This window comes from Aspergillus thermomutatus, assembly GCF_002237265.1.
Source record: "Aspergillus thermomutatus strain HMR AF 39 chromosome Unknown NODE_178, whole genome shotgun sequence".
Taxonomy (NCBI): Eukaryota; Fungi; Ascomycota; class Eurotiomycetes; order Eurotiales; family Aspergillaceae; genus Aspergillus; species Aspergillus thermomutatus.
In genome coordinates, this window is record NW_020798227.1 from 1 (window position 1) to 18607 (window position 18607).

The following is an 18607-nucleotide window of genomic DNA, read 5'->3' on the forward strand; positions in this document are numbered from 1 at the left end:
AACGTACGTATTGTTTTTTTTTTTTTTTGGTTGGCTTGGATATTTTATAAAAAGAGAAGACCAAACTACGATGTGTGTGTTGGAAAAAAAAAGGAAAAAAGAAAGCAACACGAAAAAAAACAAAAAAAAAAAAAAAAAAAAAAAAAAGGAAAAAAAAAAAAAGGGGAGAAAAAAAAAGAGAGAAAAAAATTAGGAGGGAACTTTTTTTTTTTTTTTTTTTAAAAAAAAAAAAAAAAAAAAAAGCCCCCGACCGGCGACAGCAAGAGAAAAAAAAAAAGGACCAAAATAATATCGAACGAGGCCAGACCAGAGAGGCACGACGACAACAACAAATGACACGGACCAAGAAGTGCAGGGGAGGAAAAGAAGAGCAACTTACCTGAATCGGGAGGAAGGGCCGTCAGTAGGGATTTAGTCGAGGCTAGTTTTAGACTGAGGTGAGCAGTGAGGATGAGGGACCAGCACGGAATCAACTACTAGTAGTTAGATAGTCGTAAGCAACCTTGCTAGACTAGATATTATTATTTAGTTAGCTGTGGAAAGGACGTGACCCTGGTGGATGAGCACTAACTTTAAGTACTCCGTCTGTCGAAGGGAATGTGGAGACTGGAGACTGGAGCAGAGCAAGCTGGCAGGATGAATGGATGGATGGATGGAAGGAGAGAAAAATGGAACTGGAATGGGACCAAAAACAACGGCTCTAGGTTGTTTTGACGGAAGATGGGAAATTGGCTCTTACTGAATCTTGACGACTCTTGGTTTGGAGGAGCTAAGGTACTGTGTAAGTAAGTAGTTGTGGAGATGATGATTATTAAGATCAAGTCAAATAATAATAATATGAATAATGCCGAGAAAAGGCACGATTATGCAGAGTTACTTTTTCTTCTTTTTCTTCTTTTTCTTCCGAGGGAAGGGAGAAAAGCGGGGAGGAGTTTAGTCTTGGGAGACGACTAAGAGCAACTCGGTCAACCAATACTACCAGCGATCTAGAACGGATGGGGAGACGGAAAACTCTCAAGGATTCCTGGATAAAAGGAAGTTTTTCTTGTTCCAGCATCCGTGGCTTTGATTGGTTTGAAAGAAACTCACGGATTCATATTCATAAGCAAAAATCCACGACCCGGGGAACATCACATAAGGGAGTGGGGAGGGATGTCCGGGGAAAAGAGGCAAATCTGAGAGATCATCGGAGGGGAATGACACAGGACCACAGATGACAGAGTAGGACAAACCAGAGACATTATCTCTTGCTTCTACAGGGCAATTCCTGATGAAATCTAATTCTGATGTCCTGGGCTGTCAGAATGTTGGCAACATGACAAGACAACTTAATAATCCTACCTTTCAGTCTTGGACTCTGGTCTTTCTTTGTCCGCACACGGCAAGTCTCTGAGCCCGTGAGCCGGGGATTCCGTCATTGATCATCCGCCTTTTTATGCCGCTTTCTCCCCTTACTCGTCTTGTTAATCTCATCGAACTGTATTCAATTTGGTCCTCAGTCAATATTAATAAACTCATCGGCAGGACATGATGAAACAAAATTGAAACCCATGCGAGGAGTTCTTTCTCGCAGGCTTTGCTGAGGGTCATCGTAGTCCAAGCCAGTAGCACGGTTAATTGGGAAATTGTCATGCAGATGGGCCCATTCAGGCAGGTAGACTGCCGATCCATCCACGATGCTACTAACTACTGTAGTAGTCTCCATTTCTCGTGCGCATCATCCACCCTAGTGACTAGTCTACCTCCTGTACTCCATGGTCTGACTTAGTCTGTCCTACATACATACGAGAGTTCGTACTTCTTAGTCTATCACGTCTACAGCAGCCGGTGGGAGTGGAACATTAGCCGGTAACCCAGCAGTGGCAGCCATCACTTTCCCGAGGCGGAAGAGCTTGAAGTCCGACAATAATACGATGGTAAGGTAGGTAGTCACATACTCCGGAGAGGGAGACGGAGGACGAAGGAAGCCGTACACTAATACAGCTTAGTAGGTTTGGGCATTCTCTTCGACAACTTGACAAGCCATCATCATCCCCTGGTGAGGATTGATTGTTGGGCTGAGCACCAATTTCGCCAAGAACTCTTACAGGAGACCTTGCCTGTGACTTTTGGACGGAACAATTAGCGCGAAGTGCAGCGTTGATTTGTGGAATACTGATCGCCTTCCTGCAGCTCAGTGCTTATCCTTCTACTCCGTACACTATACCTAGGTTGTATGGAGTATCTACGTAGCTGTAGTGACGAAAGGGATAATGGATGATTCTCCTCATGATCTACCGGAAGATTTTACCTACTGCATGCTCAGAACGTCAATCTATAAAGTACAAACAGAAAAATTGAGAATGAAAAGCAAGAAAGAAAGCAGAGTTAAACCTCCCCGGTCAGCAAGCATACTTACAAAGGTACAACCTCATCATGGCGCTATTGTTGAGCTTTCCCCAGTGGCGGAATAACGCACCAATGACGGACGCGGCTTGCCCTTATGCTTGTCACCACAAGGAACTAAAGAGACTAAGAGTAGTCTGGAACTGAGTTGGCCCCGTTTCAGGGAATTCTATTAGTGATCATCAAAGCCAAATTCGTCCAGGAAACACGAACTTATCCACTTAGCCTACGCAGTACGGAGTAGATAGAGCTCGCTCTCCTGTCTCAAACTCTCAACTCTCAACAATGAACACCTCGGTCTGTGATGTTCTGCCGTCTTCCCGCCCGTCGTTCGCCTATTTCCCTGTTGGGTGATTTATCAGCGGCTGAACCGCTGAAGTCTGACGGGTCCGACCTGGCTGTGTAGTATGAACTGTATGATATTAGCAGTCACGAATGACTTGACTAGCTTGAGGCCATCGCTTCAGATCTCACGGGGTGGACTTGCTTGTCTTGCGTCAATCTCTCATGTATTCCCTGAGGGTCACTAATAATAGATGCGACTGGCATCCCCTTTCTCCCCACGGCTTCATAACAGGATGAACAAGCTTAGAGGATCAGGCCCATCGCACATGGCTCATCGTTATTAAAGCACAGATTATCCACCCAAAGAGGAAGATCTATCTCGACAATCCCTTGACAGAGTAGTCGATACTGACATTATTGACAGGATCATCAAAGGCTTAGTCAAAGTACGCGTTCTAAAGCTACCTTACGGAGCACAACTGTCCCCAGTCACCACCTCAATAGGAAATGATGAGACCATCAGTCATTCTTATTCCCTCGGGCCATGACCGATCGGACGTTTGACCGGCAAGTGTCACTGTCGTCTCAGCTTTTAGATAGTAGTACTCCGTATCTAACTCTATTACCTCCGGCACAAAGAGTCAAGATTTGACTCAAGTCCAGACTTTCTGAACCTTGTACGGAGTAATATCTAACCAAAGTCTGGAACCTCGAGATTGTACGGACTACAAAGTAATCATCCAACATTAACCACATATGACTCTGGATAGAACTAAATTCGCTATGGTCAGGGTTTGTGAGACCAGCAAATTAACTCGTAAGTTGCGACTAGGGGCCCCTGCATCTTGCATACGCCGTCAAGTCCGTCACCTACACCCACAGGAAAATGGAGTCGATTGGCCTCGCCTACAGAGTTAGCGGGTCAATCAGCAGGGAGTACGAGGTTACTTTGTTGTTTGTCTCAGATGAGTTGAAGATACATCTCAACAAGCTTTGTCAACTCCTGACCTCAAACCTCGGACTGGACAGGGTCATGGAATCCTTCGAGTCAAGGAGAATTATCTGCGGTGAGGGTGCGTATGGCACGGATACTAGCTATCATCTCTATGGGTACTGCAGAGTATGTAATGGAAGTCTGTGTCATTGGTACGCCGGATTATGTTCCAGAATTACTCCGTACTGCAAGTCGTGCCACGTTCACAGCAGACGCCAGTCATACAGCTGTGGCTGCAAAATTAGACTAATGGCTATTTTGATTAAAGCTGCGTGCTTAGGCGGGTGGTTGTTTGTGGTGGAAATTAGCAGACAGTACTAGTGAGACTGTGCGCTGTTAAGATTTATGTGGTTTGCTAAGCTCAGGGGCGTTCTTGGATAATTTATCATGATTTTGATGAGTGGTTGTGCCTTGGAATTTTAACTATGTTGACTTTTATTGTTGTGCTGCTATTTGTAGATAGCTAATTGTAGCCTGCCATCCATATCTACGAAGACACCCTAGTAAGTTTGTATTTAGGCTGTTGTCCTTGCTTCATTCTGTTGTTCAATTAAGAAGAGAGGTGAGACTTGACTCAAGCTCCCTTTGAAGCGAGATGACTTTTCGAAGTTAATTTTATGACAAAGTTCTTGATACTGAACCTCCAACCTCCAAATTGCAGACTCGAAGTTCACGCTTTCTTTCACTCTACCTTTGACAACTGCTTACCTTGGCGGTGTTGGCGTTCTATCCTGGGCTTGAATCCCCCTTTCTAAGTGGTTTACTGTACGATCCCAAACACAAGTTACTCTGCCACGACAGCACAGGTCGCTGCTGACTGGGTCGCTTATTGGACCATGTAAGTGCCTAAAATTGGGGGCTCTTCTCATTCTGGGGCAAACTGACTCTGACAGATTCAGCCTCTCATGAAGCAAGATTCAAGGTCCAGAAAATGGACGGGTTATTGCTGCTAGATACTTTGGTTCAGCTTTGTACTCGACCTACTATACCTGATCTTCAAGATGATGTCAGTTTGGATTTGACTTTTTGCCATACTTGAACCGTGGTGATATCGAATGATCAGAGAACAGTGACTGGCAGATCTGCGGTCAACAACGTACTACCGGCAATCTCTCCAAACCTTACCCCGGACAGTGAACCAAAGGATCAAGAAGACAGCCTATAGCAGTCTCGACATCACAAAGCAAACAATAGCATCCTCGCTTACCATGGCCATGCGAAATCATGGGATGAGGGCGCCGACCCGCTTCGATATGACTACCAAATACCAATGTGATATTACCTACTTCGACACAACACGCCAGGAATGATTGCCTGATGTCTCGGGATTTGAGCGTGTCCAAGACAAAGCAGATGCTTTGTGGCTTGGGTGCTATTTCGTGGATTTGAACTCTCCTTCAGCCGTGCAAGGCCACGAGACAGCCACGTTTTTATGCTTGGCAACCGCTCTCTTGGGGCTAGGACATACGGGCTGTAGTCTTGGACTGGATGAGCGTCAAACCTCTTCGAGCCGACATCGTTCCATACCCAGATGCCGAGGCTGGATAACCCCGGATAACTGGGGTCTGGGGAATACGTAGTACAGCAATTAGGACGTGCTCCATAACTATGCCGTTCTTCCAGGTTGATGATTTTCTCGGCCCAGACTCGGCTACCCTTCGGTTCGGCGGAGCGGAAGTCACTGAAGGACTGGGAGGAATAGATCAGGGTCCAATCACAAGGCACTCGACTTTGAGCCATGGCCCATGAGAGTTTTATGGAATCAAGGGATCCTCTCGGGCTCCACTCAGGACCCTTCCTTTTGCTTTCTGGGCAAGACTGAACTCCGGGCTTTAGCAGCTCACAGCTTGGTTCCAGGTGGCAATACGAACCAGTCAAACAAACTGGGGTAGCTGCAGTTATCGGGATGTGTCCGTTCTTGAATCGACAGAGTATTGTCTCCACTGTACGGAATACGAAAAGCCGATTCTCTTGCTGAGGATGGAAAGAGAGGCGTAGTGGAAGCGGGGTTGACAACGCAATTGTCTGGAGAATCACCTGGAGAAGCGGAAGCTGGCGGTTCCTCACACATCAGAGTTGGGACTTGGGAGGATGATCTGGTCCTTGCTGCTCGGGAACTCTTGATATCAGCATCTATCACGATCGGTATATCTTGTTGGGGTAGATGCCGGTCAAATGACCACTCTAGCACTGTAGATCCGCATCTCGCTTTCCCATCATCCATGCGATGATGTATCTAGAAGGTCGATCAATGATTGATACCGAGCTGATGATCGACATCGAAAGAACATAGGATGACCAAGCTAGAGTCGCCGATTTGGTGAATTTTACAGGAAGGAAGAAGCGGTCAGTCGGTCAATCACGATCCGGATGGGGTGGTAGCTCGAACTATCGAAATCATGTTGAGTTTATCTTCAGAATCCTACCCGACATCAATAGTCATCAATAGTGCACTTTACTGTGTGGCATTCGTTCTATGGAATTATCACTGCGTCTCAACAGATCATGGGGACAGTCACCGCTCATATCGTCTTCGATCAGTTGAGCGTACTGTAAGGAGAAGAGCAGTTGCCTGGGTGAGGAGCCCATGTAGAGTGATCCAAGATTTTCTCGCGAGATGAATTGAGAAATGATCAATTTCTTGTACTTGAACTGGCCGAGAGACCATATTCAATGGCATATCTTGTGATCTTGGAGCCGAATGCTCATACCAACTAACCTCAGCTGCTATTGTGATACTAATGGCCACATAATCTGAGAGTGCTCTCGGCTTCTCACTGCACAGCAGTTTCCTCACTAGGGGAGGTTGGACCATGGAGCTTTTTGAACGACTAAAAGCCTCTGACCCTTGTCTAAAGCATTGTCTGCTATGAGTGACAGCTCACTGCCAAGGGACTCGTCTCATGATCCTCCATCGAGACTACCAGACTCTAACAAAATGACTGATGAAAAGTTTCTGATGAATCACATTGATGATGCAAGTCCTATCATCATGGTGTTTGTTAAAATCTCTCCGCACGCGGGGATCGATATCGTCTTTATCAGTGATATCTCCAGTGCGATGGAGGAGTATTATCACCTGCTTCTTTCGGACGGATCGCCAGAGTTGGAGTATCTATCCAGCAGACGCTTCTCCGCGTTATCATGTTCTCTGTCGCTGACTCAACATAATCTCACTCCTCGAGGGAAGTTCGATTGGACGAAGTCCTGTCAGTTGGAGAAGCGTTGATATCAACATGTCTCTATCATTGCGGCTGCTCTCTCACTTATCAGTCTTCAATTATCCATTTTCGGAAGGTCATTGATGCGAGTCATACTGTCTGCGACCGCACTGATAACATGGGCATCGCAAATGCAGCGAAAGCCAGCTGTATAAGAAGAGTAGCAAGAGCATCATGTCAAGCCCTTTCTTCAGAACTCTGGCTACAACAATAGTGTTTTGCGCCCAGTTCCTGAAACAGGCGACTTGAGCCGAAGAAGACCACAGAACGGCCACTAAAGCATGGATATCGAAGCAAAGAAGTTCAGCCCTGCAGCTTCAACCGAGGCAGACGCAGCCTTAGATTTCCTTGTCTCAGAAGGAACGGCGACACTTACCGAGATCGATGAAGAGAAGCTTGTTCGAAAAATCGACTGGATGATCGTCCCACTTATGTGGGCAATTTATTTTCTCCAGTATCAGGACAAGATTCTGAGTAAGTAAGACCTCGCGAGCGGTTCTTGATTTCTGCAGCGACTCACGCTACCTCAAGTCAATTATGCCTCTGTCATGGGTTTGCTCAAGGATACCGGCATGCAGACGGACCAGTTCTCGAATCTGGCCTTAGCATTTTACGTCTCTTACCTGTTCTTCGAGTTTCCAACAGGATATCTCATGCAACGTTTGCCTACTGCGAAATACCTTGGCGTCAATGGTAGGAGCTCTCGCCAGTAAGGCATGTTGTGCGGAGCTTACAGACTGTAGTAACGTTATGGGGACTCCTAACTACCTTGAACTGTGCTGCGAAAAATTATGCTGGGCTCATTGTCCTCCGTGTCCTGCTAGGGTGTTTTGAAAGCGCAGTTGCTCCGGCGTATGTTGCTTACCCCTGCAATCTCAATGTCTGAGAACATTCTGACAAGTGCCAGACTGATCTTGATTACTTCCATGTGGTACAAGAGGAATGGTAAGGTGTACCTCTCATCATTGAGGACGTTACTAACCCTCACAGAACAGCCCAAGCGGATAGGTTTCTGGTATTTAGGTACTGGAACAGCCACCATCGTTGGAGCTCTCGTTGCATATGGACTCCTCTTCTATACCGGTGACCGGTTCCGATCCTGGCAGATCATGTTCCTCATCTTTGGACTGATCACCATCGCCGTGGGAATATGCGTCGTCATATTCCTCCCAGACAATCCAATGGCTTCCCGGCTGACCCACGAGGAGAAACTTCTGGCGATTGAGCGTCTTCGGGAGAACGGGACAGGTATTGAGAACAAGCATTTCAAAATGAATCAATTCGCAGAGGTATTCAAGGACCCCCAGACCTACTTCATTGCCGTGATCGTGACCGCAATGAACATCTCCAACGCCGCCATCAGCAGCTTCTCCGCGCTGATCATCAAAAGCTTCGGCTTCACCGTCAAGGAAACCGAGCTACTGACCATCCCCGGCGGCGTGGTCAGCGTGATCAGCATTCTGACAGGCACATATCTCGCCGGTCGCTTTGATCAGCGAAGCCTGAGTCTTATAGGGATCCTCGCCTGCGGGCTCCTCGGAGGCTGCTTGATGGCATTCTCCCATGATGGAATGAAAGCCGCCGAGCTAGCTGGGAACTACTTGACCAACTGTATCGGGGCCGCTCTGCCGTTGATGTACTCCATCGCTGGTGCTAATGTCGCAGGCCACACCAAGAAAGTAACCATGAACGCGATCGTGCTGATGTCGTTCTGTCTCGGGAATATTCTGGGTCCGTTGACATTCCGCACGGAAGATGAGCCGGACTACATACCGGCAAAGATTGCGATTGTGGCGACAGTCTCGGTAGCAATTGTTTTTGCGGTGCTGTTGAAATGCTACTATATGTATGAGAATCGGCGTCGGGACTTGAAGGGCCAGCGACAGCACCTGGAGAACTCTGGCTTTTTAGATCTAACGGACATGGAGAATCCAGATTTTAGGGTGAGTCCGTCTCATCTGCGGTACAGCATGGTTCTGACAGCTTCGACTACAGTACAAGCACTGAGAACTCAACGGTCTATCATTGAAGGTCAATTCTATAGCCTATATACACGCCATGTTGTGCGATATGCAATGCAGTCATCAATCATGATCAACAGGACAAAGCGCTTGGTATCTTTTTAGAAAACACCGATGAGCAGAGAAAATGGGAAAGGCGACATCAGATTCAAGCCGCAACCAGCGTGGCCTTGAACTCCTCGCTGAACTCGTAGTCAATGTAACCCTTCGGATCCTTGGGCATATAGAAGACCTCTCTCTCGTACGGCCGAAGAGGGATACCGGCCTTGAACTTGAAAGGCAGGTCAGGGTTAGATGTCCAGGGACGACCAACACCAATCACCACGTCGTAATCCTTGTAGTGCGACTCGACCGCCTCCCGGGCGGAATCAGCCTTGTAGCCACCAGCAATAATCACCGGACTGGCACGGCCATACGCCTCGAGGAAGAAATCCAGCTGATCCGTCGACTCGGCGTCCGCGTTGCCCGAAATCCGCGACTCGACGAGATGCACATACGCCAGCTTCGACTCCGCCGTCTTCCGCGCCAGGTAGCTGAACTGCGGCACCGGGTCAGCCATCCGCATCCCCTGGAAGGTACTCCAGGGGCTGAACCGGATCCCCGTGCGGTCCGCACCAACAGCCTGCACGACGGCGCGGATCACCTCGAGCGCGAAGCGCGCGCGCTTCTCCACACTCCCGCCCCAGGCATCCGTGCGCTTGTTCGCCGTGTCCTGGGTGAACTGGTCGATGAGGTATCCGTTCGCGCCGTGGATCTCGACGCCGTCAAAGCCCGCGGCGATGGCGTTCCGCGCCGCCTGCGCATAATCCGCAATGAAGGCATGGATTTCCTCCTCGGTGAGGGCCCGCGGCGCGGGCGCCGTCTCGTCCGTGGGGACGTCGCTGCTAGACACGAGGTCGAAACCGCCTTCTTTCTTCAGGGTCTCCGGGTTCGCGACGCGGCCTAGACCCCACAGCTGCATGTAGATGTACGAGCCCTTGGCGTGCACGGCGTCGGTCACCTGGCGCCACTGCGCGATCTGCGCCTCGCTCCAGATCCCCGGGACGTTGGGGTAGCTGCCTGCGCGCGGGGAGACGAGGGTGGCTTCGGTGATGAGGAGGGTGCCGGGGACGGCGGCGCGTTGCTCGTAGTGGTCCTTGACCATGGGGAGGGGGACGTGGTCGTCGTCCGCGCGGAATCGGGTCATGGGGGCCATGGCCAGGCGGTGGCCGAGTTGCATGCGCCCGACCTGGATGGGGGAGAAGAGTTTCGACATGGTGGGTTTCTTGGGGTTTTGGAACTTGATTTCACTCAGGAAGTGCCAATAGCTCGCCTAGTGTGTTAATTGAGGCGAGACAATACCGGGAGGCCGTCGGCTTTTATCCTACAACCTCTGGAAAGCATTGTGTCTAGGACAACACTATAGAGGCTGTAAGCTGTCCCCACTGCTTGATTTCAAATCACATCTGCTCCGTAAATCCCGAGGACGGCGAAATTTAGCGCGGCAACCAAAAAATCAGCGAAATCTGCTCCATAACGAGAAAAGGGGAACAACATTCGCAAGAGCCATGCCGCAAATTGTTGGCATTGATTGGTCAGAATTTGGCTGACAAATGCTTCGGACAAATTTCGTCATTTGAATTGATCCGATCCGATTGATTTCCTTGTTTGAGTGGCGGGTTCAGTTCTTGCCTCAGGCAGCTAGGTCTCTATCTGATGAGGGAAAGAGACAGAGTGATCCTACAAGGCTACAACAGGGGTATGCTGTGCGTCAGTGGCGCTGTTACGTTCAGTCTGGACTAAACAGAAGCAAGGCAAGAGTGTACTTTGATATATCAGGTCGAGTATATGCAGCCAATGCAAATCAAATGGTCATGTTCGCCAGTCACCACACACAGGAGTATCTGGAAACACACGATCCAGCAAGTCATCAAAGGGTATTGAGCGTCATAGTAATCAACAAGCAAGAATAAATACACTGTCAGCTCTCCAGTTTGCGAGCTGTTGCTTCTAATTGTGCATTGAAGCTTTTGATCTGGTCCAAGAGACCACCTTGAGCTCCGGGAGCAGTAGAGCTCACTGCTTCTGCAACGCTACGGAGCATAAACTCCAGGCCAACTGTGGGGGAAGCATCAGCCGATTCTGTGTCGTCGGCATTGGCAGAAGCACGATTCTGGCTTCGTTCGACCGCAAGCTCGAGACTATGCAAGGAATTGTTGATAGAAATGCGGGCCTGGAAACATCAGATACCAATCACACACACATCGAAGATGTAGCTATAGACTTCTGAACTGGGGCGCATAGCTTACCATTCTCGCACTTTCCTCCTCTGCATGCTTTCGGCGCACTGCATCCATTCGTAAAGCAACCGCCTCTCTCTCTTTGCGGACTTGGTAGAGCCGGCCCCGCAAGTCCATCATTTCCCGCTTTGCTTTCTTCAGCTGGACGCCGAGAACAAAGTTACTATCCAGCATCTCGCTCAACTCAAACAGCCGACTCTCAAGTTCTGTTTCGAAAGCCTCGACGGCTTTCTTCTTGCGGGTCCATTCCGCACGTCGTGCCGGGTTTGTCTCATTGGCTATTCCGTTCTTAAGAGTAGTGAGGGTCTTTTCCAGCGTCTCTCGGCAAATCTGGCTCAGTACATCGGCTGGGTTGACACCCCCTCTATTGGGGAGCTTAGTCTTCCCCCTGGTGGCCAGTTCATCGGCCGATTCGCCATCTTCCACTGGTGAATCAGGACGAGAAGCTCCTGGTGCCAGCGAAGCGACATTCACCAGACGGTGGACAGTCACGGGTACGGTTTCACCGCGAGGTTGTCTGGTCCGCTTCCTCGTAGGTTTAGGATTCTCCTCTTCAGCCTCTTGCTGTGTCTCTTGTCGCTCTTCAGGCTGCGTTGCTGTGCTGTCATCCCTTCTCGATGCTAACGACGGTCTTCCACGACGTTTCTTAGGTCGTGAAGAATTTTCCTGGGCTGTTGGAGATTCCGTCCTGTTTGCAGTCTCGGGTTCGGGTTCGGCCTCAGGTTGCAGCTCAGGCTCAGGCTCAGGCTCCGACTCCGGCTTTTGCTCCCTGCCTGGCTGTGGTTGCCCCTCTTGCCGAACTGTCTCACCCGACTGATCAGATTTGTCTTGCTCAGTCTCCACAGGTTGGGCCTTGCCAGCGCGTCCAGCACGCTTGCCCTTCTTCTGGTGTGGTTTCTGCGAGACTGGTTGCTCAACATCCTGGCCCCTTGCTGCAGTGTCGCCACCGTCCGTCTCAGGCTGTACCGCGTCCTGTCCGTCGGCTAAGTTGGTATCGGTAACAACGTTATCGGTAAGAGCACTCGATGTACTTCGGGCACTCCTTGTACTCTTGCCTCGAAGTCTTTTGCTCGGATGATCTGGAGCCGCCGTTTGCTCTGGCGGGTCATCTTCATTTCGCTCTGAGCCTTCACCAGTAGCTGAACGCGATCGGCTAGATGCTGGTGGCCTGCCCCTTGCGCGCTTCTGGCGCTGAGGCTGTAGCTCCTTCATTTCAGTAGCGATGTGCTGCTCATTTGGTACCTCTGGGGCTCGCGTAGGCTGTTGTGTGTCTTCATCGGCTTGGGATAGCATCACTTGCTCTGGCCCCGCCTGCTCTTCCACCACCTGCTCTGGGAAAACTTCTTGCGGCACCACCAAAGCTTCTGGTGGAGGGAGTTCGTGGGTTTCTGACTCTCGTCTGCTGCGCTCGGCGCTCGTGGTGTCCAGGGGCGGCGAATTCGAGCCGTTTTGTAGTTGTACATCATTTCGCATCGCCGTAGTTTCTTCCGCTGCGCCATGAAACTCCGGGTTCTCATCCGCCGTTGTCTGGTCATTGACCAGGCTGTTTGATATTGACGGAACGGCCGGTTCAGTTGCATCTTCGGATACTTGTACGGCGTTTGTGGTAGGTGACGCAGCCTGTGGTCCATCGCGAATTACTTCTTGTGTGCTCTTTGTCGGGCTGTTCGGCTGGGGCTGTGCTATACTGGTCTCTTGGGCTGTAATGTCGAAACTGGCCGATGTTTGAGCAACCTTGCTGGGAGATTCTTAAATGTCACATTGTAAGATACTGTAGCCAAATTATTAGGAGTCCTCAAGAACCTACCAATCTTTCTCCTTTTGCTGCTGCGCCCAAGTTCTAACTCCCTATCCGAGGGTATATCGAACATCGACGGTCGTTCGGGGAGGCCATTGCGCGCACTTCCTGGTGTCCGCTGGCTAGAACCTATATTCCGAGATGAAGGTGTCCGTGCTGGTGATAGCCGCGACGGTGCTGTTTCTCCTGGTGCTGATGTAGTTTGTGGAGGGCCAGCAGGTTCGGTGACAGTGCCAGTCTCGGCGGGTTGCGACGCGGGTTCCGACGTGGACTCTGCGGGTGCCGAAGCAAGTCCAAATGAGAATCCGAAGTCAATTGCTTTTGTTTTGCGCGTTCTGCCATATCAATCGTACTGTTAGCATCCTACTTTCTTGAACAATCGGACGGCGAGTCGGAGGGATAAAGTGATGCGCGTACGCTGCTCCGCGCTGCCGCATTTGCAGCCGCTCCTCTCGATCTGTCGCCATTGCATTAGTCTATCAGTTATTAGAGTGAGCGTTGAGAGCATACTAGAATTCATGATGGAGAAGCGGCGCTATTCAACGCGCAAATCGACGCGATATGCTGCTATACGTGGAGCTCGAGATCGAGCTTTGTTGTTGTATGAAGAGCAGCTGGATGGAACCGATGGAGGGACTACATTGGCCCAAAACGGTTTGGCGGGAAACTGAGGATGGCCCAAATTATCGGCTCCATTTCCACATCTCCACAGTCCTGCTGGATATCTTTCCTCAGACCTCAGCTAATTGCAATTGTCTTTTTTCTCTACTGTATAATTCGCAACTACTGACGATATTAAGTAAAATGGGTTGGTTCTGGGGCAGTTCGAACCAAGATGATCCTGTCAAGAGGCTTGACCCGGGCCTCAGAGAGTACCTTGAAAATGAAGCTCCAGCAAAATACGTGCCTACGACATCGATTCCTTCTACGCAAGAACCTTCAAAGACAATAGATTCTCAAACACAAGCACCAAAGCCAAGCGCATCTGCCGAAGCTGGCGAGCCCTCGCAACCTTCCGTTCCCTCCGCTTCACTCTTCCCCGATGGCCGATATGCTCACCTGTGGAAAACCTACAAGCCTCCTCAGGAAGAGGGCGGATCAGAATCGAAGGGCGCGGAAAGGGTGATCGAGAAATACAAGAAGCATAATGACACCGTGCACCGGGCAGCCATGGAAAATTGCGCATTGGAGCATGAAGCCTTGACCTTATGTTTCCAGACCGGTAATTGGCAGAAGCGACTGCAGGCTCGTGTGACTTCCTGCTCCGAGGAAAACGCAACGTTCTCTCGTTGCTTCACCACTCAATCTGTAAGTACCGGAGTTACTGCTTCAGAACCTTTTTTTGTGGGCGATGTATGCTGATACCGGCTCAGAAATTCCTCCAGGCATTAGGCTACGCCGCCTCATTCGATTGGGACGAGGAAAAGGAAGAACGGATTCAAATGCATGCGGATAAACTATACCACCAGATGCTGGATTATGAGAAGCGAGTCGCGGAGTGTCGGGCGGCTGGTCAGGAACCACCGCCCCTCACATCGCTCTTCAACCCGCAGGCGAAGCCCCAGCAACTCAAATCCCACGATACCCCGGGTAGTCTTGAGGTCCCCGGTGGTGAGGAGATTCCGCCCGGATTCAAACCGTCGAAGCCACTGGAGCAACTTACACCCCATGAGAGGGAATTGGAGATCCGGGCACACAATGCGCAGATCGAACAACAGAAGATGTATGTGCAAGAGGCCAGTCCGTTCATGAAGACACAGGAGGATGCACGTTTGAAACGGCGCGAGAGGGCTGTCAGTTGGTTTGGAGAGACGATTGGTAAGTGGGTTACATGATCGTCCAGAACTTCGACAGGTTTTCTTGTATCATTACTCTTGCATGGTTGGATCTATCTCAGTGGAAAGACGTAGCATTATGGTTTCGGAAGCGAGCATTTGGCGTTCACCATGGGATGCGGAATGAATGAATTTGTTTTGTTACTTCTCTAGCAGACAGGCTCTATTTATCAGTAGTATTTACCTGATGAAGAGGGCGACATACTTTCGTTACTGAGAGCATTGCATGTCACCATGTACAGTATTGTAGACTGCTTATATGGAGCGATAGAGACTGATTATCGCGTAACGTGACTACACTAATCATGGCATCGAAGTATTAAGTCGAAGGACCTACTAGGGGCCAATATTTGCAGAATCTTGGTTGCACATCTACGCATACTGTACAGGTAAAGCAAAGCCCGATTTGGTTAAAATGGAAGATGCGCTGCGATTCGCCGAGCGCGTCGGCGTGAGACACGAGGGACCGACGGGCAACCGACGAACAAACCATCATCAACCAACGACATCACCACTCGACGACAGCTGCCATTGTGTTCGACCTCATTTGCATTATTGGATGATTTCGGATACGCTACCTCATTGTCCTTTCATTCTCCCGTTCTCCTCATAAGCAAATACTCGCTACCGAATTTGTCTTATAACACCTCGCTCCTCAATAACGAGACGTCTGATTATTGTTCCACGTTCTCCGCTGTAGCTGCTACTGTAACTTTACTAACTACACGCACCCTTACGGATTCCCAGCTTTGAAGATCCCCATCTTGCCACAATTTCGACCTCCTGATCTATCCCATTACGAACACTATCCTTCCTGATCACATTAACGCAGACTTTCTGGGGCATTGAGCTTTTGTGCGCACCATGAAGGCTACGCCATTGCTCATCGCGTGGCACAATGACAATGCCCCAATCTACTCGGTCCATTTCGACCCCAATGGTAAAGGGCGCCTTGCTACGGCTGGAAAGTACGTCTAGGTGACCTACTCAATACATCTGTCGAGGCGTTGCTAATGTTTCTTGTCTAACCTAGTGATAACAATGTTCGAGTATGCTTCCAACCACCTACATCTCCTCCTCCCTCCCTCCCTCTCTCGCTTCCTTCGTCGACTCTGACCTCGAATCACTAGCTATGGAAAGTCGAGTCTACAGGTGAAGATCGAAAGGTGACCTATCTAAGCACACTTGTGAAACACACACAGGCCGTCAATGTGGTCCGCTTCAGCCCGAAAGGTACATACACTGGTTTGTCTATAGTGAGATAACAGTCTTCTGATGTATGACTCTAGGCGAGATGCTGGCATCTGCAGGAGATGACGGGAACGTTCTTCTCTGGGTCCCGTCAGAGCTGCAGACCCAGCCTGGGTTAGGGGAGGACCGGTCGGACGACAAGGAAACGTGGCGTGTGAAGCATATGTGCCGGTCCTCCGGTGCTGAGATTTATGACCTTGCGTGGTCTCCAGACGGGGTCTTCATTATCACAGGGAGCATGGACAACATTGCTCGAATATACAATGCGCAGACTGGTGCGTTAAATCCTCGTCGCCTCTCCTAGAATTTGTATCCCCATCATGAGGCTAAAACCAAATACTTTCAGGGCAAATGGTTCGGCAGATTGCAGAGCATTCGCACTACGTCCAAGGAGTGGCTTGGGATCCTCTGAATGAATTTGTTGCTACCCAGTCATCGGATCGATCTGTCCACATCTACAGCTTGAAGACAAAGGATGGCCAATTCACATTAACGTCTCACGGGAAGTTCCTGAAGATGGATCTTCCAGCCAAACGCATCTCGTCCAGCAGCCCTGCTCCGCCTGACCTTTCTATTCGGTCCCAGCCCGCAACAGGCAATTCCATTGCTATTGCTTCTCCCGCTACCTCGACTCCGGGTACACCATTGACCTATCATTTGCCTATGGATCCTCCTCCGGTATCTCATAGTCGCCGTTCTTCCTTTGGCTCATCACCCTCGATTCGCCGCTCTGCATCTCCGGCACCTTCCCTGCCATTACCCGCCGTCAAGCCACTAGAAGTAGCCTCGCCAAACGTCCTGGGTGGTCTCACAGTCAAGAACGCCAACATCTATGCCAATGAGACTTTCACGTCATTCTTCAGGCGACTGACATTCACCCCTGATGGAAGTCTACTGTTCACTCCAGCTGGCCAGTACAAGACCTCGCATGTTCCTGCCACAGATCCCACAAAAACCACAGATGAGATCATTAACACAGTGTACGTCTACACCCGTGCAGGCTTCAACAAGCCCCCTGTCTCTCATCTGCCGGGCCATAAGAAGCCCTCCGTTGCGGTTAAGTGCTCTCCAATTCTGTATACTTTGCGCAAGGCTCCTCAGCCTGCCCGACATATTACCCTGGATACCTCCTCTGGGGAAGAATCCTTTGCATCTCTTCCTGAACCAGCAGTTTCCACGAAGGCGACGCCTGACAAGCCTTCCATGGAGCCTCCGTCGTCGACTCCTTCTGCAAGCGAGTTGTCTAAAGCTAACACTGCGTCCAAAAACGCCGAGGGTGAAGGAGCTTCTGCTGGCCAGAGTCCGAGTCCGGTTTTCTCGTTACCATACCGGATTGTGTACGCGGTGGCTACGCAGGACGCCGTTTTGGTGTACGACACGCAACAACAGACTCCCTTGTGTGTTGTGAGCAACTTGCATTTTGCGACATTTACAGATCTGACATGGTGAGTTCTCTGACATTTGATTTACAATGCGTTCGGAACACTGACAAAATCAGGTCGAATGATGGCTTAACATTAATAATGAGCTCCTCTGACGGCTTCTGCTCAACGTTGTCATTTGCCCCCGGAGAGTTGGGCCAGCCGTATACAGCTCCAGTTGGAGCAGCTCAGCATCCTGCGAACGCTGGCACGACTTCCGCAAATCAAGCACCACTACCGTCCTCGGCCAATATCCCCTCGCCCCTCAAGTTGAGCCAACCCTCTTTGAGCTCGACACCGGTCCAGCCAGCCGAAGTACCTCCAGCAAGTCCCGCACGATCCAACTCCACCTGTTCAATGACTGCACAATCTCCCGTTCAACAGGCAACGGCCCAGCAATCGGGCACTTCTGTGGTCAACAATCCAACACCCACTCTAGGATCAGTGCCGCTCGTCACTGCCACTAATTCGGCTCAACCCCCGATTCTGCCGCTTACTACACCACCCCAGACACCAATGTCTGCAGTGTCGCAAAGTGGGACGAACTCTGTGAGCAACAGTGTGTTGGGTAAAAGAGACATCAGCGAGTCTGAGAAGGAGGACCCAAAGGACCAGAACTCGGTCCCGCAAGTACAACAGCCGAAGAAGAGACGTGTAGCCCCTACTCTTATTTCCGCCGGCACGAATTCTAATCCTCCCCCTTCCTCTTCACCTCCGAACGATGAATCTTATAATGCCGGCGTTGGTGGCTGAGCCTTCCATGAGCAATTACTTATAGTCTAGTTAAGCATTGATGATCTTGAGTTTTCGGTTGATTGTCGACACAACTTCACAATCATGTGAGTGTTCATAGCACAACCCTAATGATTTATGTTTTTATCTATCAATTCTCCTCCTTGCTTCCATTCGTCTGCCTACGGCCCTTTTTTTATAATCTGGCTTGGGGAGTCTGTCCGCCGCATGCTGGGATCTCGGTTGCTGGGTCGGGCACTGTCATATCTTTTTGTATGGCGCGATGTAATTTCACCTTCTTTCATTCCGAACAATTTCGATTTGCTCTGATCCCAGTTTTTCTTAGCTTGTGCTTTGTCTGACATCACATCAGAGGTCTACGGGT

General features: G+C 50.0%; 4 protein-coding genes across 4 annotated transcripts; 2 read left to right on the forward strand and 2 right to left on the reverse strand.

Moving 5' to 3' along the window:
• Positions 1–7166: 7166 nt before the first annotated feature.
• On the forward strand, positions 7167–8892 carry CDV56_101297 (putative MFS transporter; the record flags this gene model as incomplete). The annotated part of the gene is made up of 6 exons (XM_026754916.1): positions 7167–7359; positions 7417–7578; positions 7629–7737; positions 7793–7830; positions 7876–8828; positions 8881–8892. 6 exons carry the CDS (start codon positions 7167–7169, stop codon positions 8890–8892), a joined length of 1467 nt encoding a protein of 488 aa, XP_026612298.1.
• Positions 8893–9054: 162 nt separating this feature from the next.
• On the reverse strand, positions 9055–10161 carry FGAOX3 (alkene reductase; the record flags this gene model as incomplete). Its single annotated transcript, XM_026755189.1, has 1 exon — positions 9055–10161. One exon carries the CDS (start codon positions 10159–10161, stop codon positions 9055–9057), a length of 1107 nt encoding a protein of 368 aa, XP_026612299.1.
• A 705-nt stretch (positions 10162–10866) lies between these two features.
• CDV56_101815 (uncharacterized protein) lies at positions 10867–13450 on the reverse strand (the record flags this gene model as incomplete). The annotated part of the gene is made up of 4 exons (XM_026755434.1): positions 10867–11118; positions 11195–12933; positions 12993–13318; positions 13401–13450. 4 exons carry the CDS (start codon positions 13448–13450, stop codon positions 10867–10869), a joined length of 2367 nt encoding a protein of 788 aa, XP_026612300.1.
• Positions 13451–13787: 337 nt separating this feature from the next.
• On the forward strand, positions 13788–18243 carry CDV56_102225 (putative chromatin assembly factor 1 subunit B; the record flags this gene model as incomplete). The annotated part of the gene is made up of 8 exons (XM_026755844.1): positions 13788–14291; positions 14357–14801; positions 15669–15786; positions 15852–15867; positions 15949–16051; positions 16108–16344; positions 16416–17514; positions 17568–18243. The coding sequence occupies 8 exons, from the start codon at positions 13788–13790 to the stop codon at positions 18241–18243; spliced, it is 3198 nt and encodes a 1065-aa protein (XP_026612301.1).
• Positions 18244–18607: the final 364 nt, after the last annotated feature.